This window comes from Merops nubicus, unplaced genomic scaffold (assembly GCF_000691845.1).
Source record: "Merops nubicus isolate BGI_N331 unplaced genomic scaffold, ASM69184v1 scaffold602, whole genome shotgun sequence".
Taxonomy (NCBI): Eukaryota; Metazoa; Chordata; class Aves; order Coraciiformes; family Meropidae; genus Merops; species Merops nubicus.
This window is the reverse complement of record NW_008595382.1, coordinates 6,714-9,174: the sequence shown is the minus strand read 5'-3', so window position 1 is coordinate 9,174 and position 2,461 is coordinate 6,714. Positions and strand designations below refer to the sequence as shown.

The 2,461-nt window shown below is 46.6% G+C and overlaps 1 protein-coding gene across 1 annotated transcript; it reads right to left on the bottom strand.

Moving 5' to 3' along the window:
* Positions 1 to 296: 296 nt before the first annotated feature.
* On the bottom strand, positions 297 to 2,087 carry SOCS4 (suppressor of cytokine signaling 4). The gene has a single exon (XM_008936006.1). It carries the CDS (start codon positions 1,993 to 1,995, stop codon positions 697 to 699), a length of 1,299 nt encoding a protein of 432 aa, XP_008934254.1. The 5' UTR covers positions 1,996 to 2,087; the 3' UTR covers positions 297 to 696.
* Positions 2,088 to 2,461: the final 374 nt, after the last annotated feature.

Sequence of the window (2,461 nt, the reverse complement as noted above, 5' to 3'; positions counted from 1 at the left end):
TGCTCTGCTGGTGATGAGCCTCCCTCTCTTCCAACCCAAATCCTTTCACGACCAGTTTCTACATGTTTGTTCCTGCACCGAGTGTTGTCCTTCACTTGAATTTTTTCTCCTCCCTGGTGTTTCATCCCCTGCTGTATTTATAGCAAGATCTTCTCCTCTTTCAAACTTCATTTTGCTAGGAATAGTAATGTTAGAAATAGACTGATGAATTTGCTGTGTTAGACATGGACAGACATACAGAGGCTACAACGCTCATTTTAAAAGAAATGCAGAAAATACAGATGAGTCCATCTTTAGTTAACAGGGCATTATCTCAAACGTGTCAGCAACACAGGTAATTACAATACAAAAGACAAAAGACAGGTCAACTTCAAAACTGATTTTTAGGGGTTTTAGAGCTAAAGACTTGCCATCTATAGAAATACCAGAAAGCCTACCTGAAATTCCATAAAATCTAGCCTGGGAGCAGTACCAAAAGCCCACAATGAATATAATTTGTAAAAAGAAATAAAGCTGGGAAGACTCAAAAGTACATTTGGATAAAAAAGCCTTAGTCGGAGGCTAGTTTGGGTGGTAAATAATCTGCAGAAAAAAGGGGGAAAAAAAGAGCTATTAAAAAACCTAGAAGAAGGAAGAAAGACCAAACATACTACTTGTCTGTGCAGAGACAATCTAATTCTTTCACAAAAATATTTTCTAGCTTTGCTGCTCTGGTACATCAATCCTGAGTACTCTAACTTTGGACTTATAGTGATATTCCTTCAGATACAGCTTCACTGAGGGAGGAACGGGAAGGGCATCGATACCATCGTACGTGGTACAGTTGCAGATAACCGTTCTACATATATGTTGAAGGGAAAAAGGAAAAGTCCTGTTCAGTGGAGTGGATAAAAGGGGTTCAAAGAACATACAGGAACTTGGGTCTTTGTAGTGCTCTAGGAGTCCTGTGATGTCAGGAGAGTGGAAGACACAAGGATCGTGGGCGTCGAAGCTGAAGTTGTGATTCCACTGCTCTATCCGGGCGTGGAGGGAACGACTGTAGCGCCTGAAGCTCACAGAAAACAAATAGTCTTCTTGGGCAGAATCTCGCAACAGGAACGTGCCCTCTGGCTTCCCTTCCAGCAGTGCCTCAGCTGCGTATTTATCCATCACTCCCCAGTAGCAGGGATTGTTATTGATCTGGAGGAGGTCTGGGACTAGGCAGTGGACATAATCAATCTGCGTGTGGTATTTCGGGGGGGTCTCCATCCGTAGCAGCTCATCGTCTGTTTCCCACTTGGGCTTGTTCCTTTTTCTAGAACTTGTGCACAGTGTTATAACCTCGTCGTCAGAGTCCATGTCGCTCTCATCTCTACTGCTTCTCACCACCTTACCTGTGACCAGCTCAGACCTCGAATCACTGCTGTCGGGGAAATCACAGGACTGGGAGGGAGAGTCCGTTCCTCCGCTGGCGCTCTCCTCGTCTCGCAGCTGATCCTCCCTCTCCTCGTGCTGGGATAAATCACTAATGATCCAGTCTTCTGATTTTGGACTTATAGGGGCCGTGTGCCTCTTGATGAGGTGCCAGCGGAAGGCGAGCTCCGAGCGCGGAGGGAAAGGACACTTATCTAGCATTAACTCACTGATATGGATCTTCCTTTTCGAGGGCAGCCCTGAGGCGTGCCGGCTGCCACAGTTCTTTATGGGAAAGCACTGACCCACGGCATCCTGCAGCTTCTGTTTGAGGGACCTACCCAAAAACCTGTGACCGCACGAGCGGTCTAGATCCAGCTCGATAGATGAGCAGCTGTATTTCCTCTCTTGGCTCCTCAGACTAGCTCCTGATCTTCCTGCAGCACTTGCTGTTTCAGCGTCAGGGCAGTGCTCGCTCTTTTTAGACCAGGAGAGCTTCTTCCCACTCCAGACGTAACCATCCTTTCTGTCCGCGCTTCTGCTCCGGCTGCTCTTGGGTCTCACATCGGCGTTTTTCACAGTGCTCTCCTTGTTTTCTGCCATTTTGACAGCTTTGTTCACAAGCAGCCAGAAATCCCACTGTGCTTCTTGTAGGGTTCTTCCCCGTAAGGAAGCTTCCTCGAGGCACTTTCTGGAAATATCTAAGGAGAAAGAAGACAGCGCTAAGTTAACTGTTACGCACCCACAAGACCAACGCAGGCGTACACAGGACAGTAGTGGCAATTCATTGCTAACCTTATGAAAATAATAAAGTCAAGATTAATTCACTTGAACACCCCACAAATACCAGCTTGATCCCAGTCAAGGCTCTCCTAACCCTCCCTTGGGAAAACATCCTCCAGAATAAACCATCTTAGGTGTTTTTAGAGCATCCGTTCTGCCTGTGCAGCAGAGCAGAGAGGTTTAGGTGCTGGCGAGTCTATTGTGCTAGGGTCCACTTTAAAGGGAGGCACTTCACACTGCAGGTGATATTGCTGTAGCTGTTTATTGAGCAAATTCTGCAGCTCTT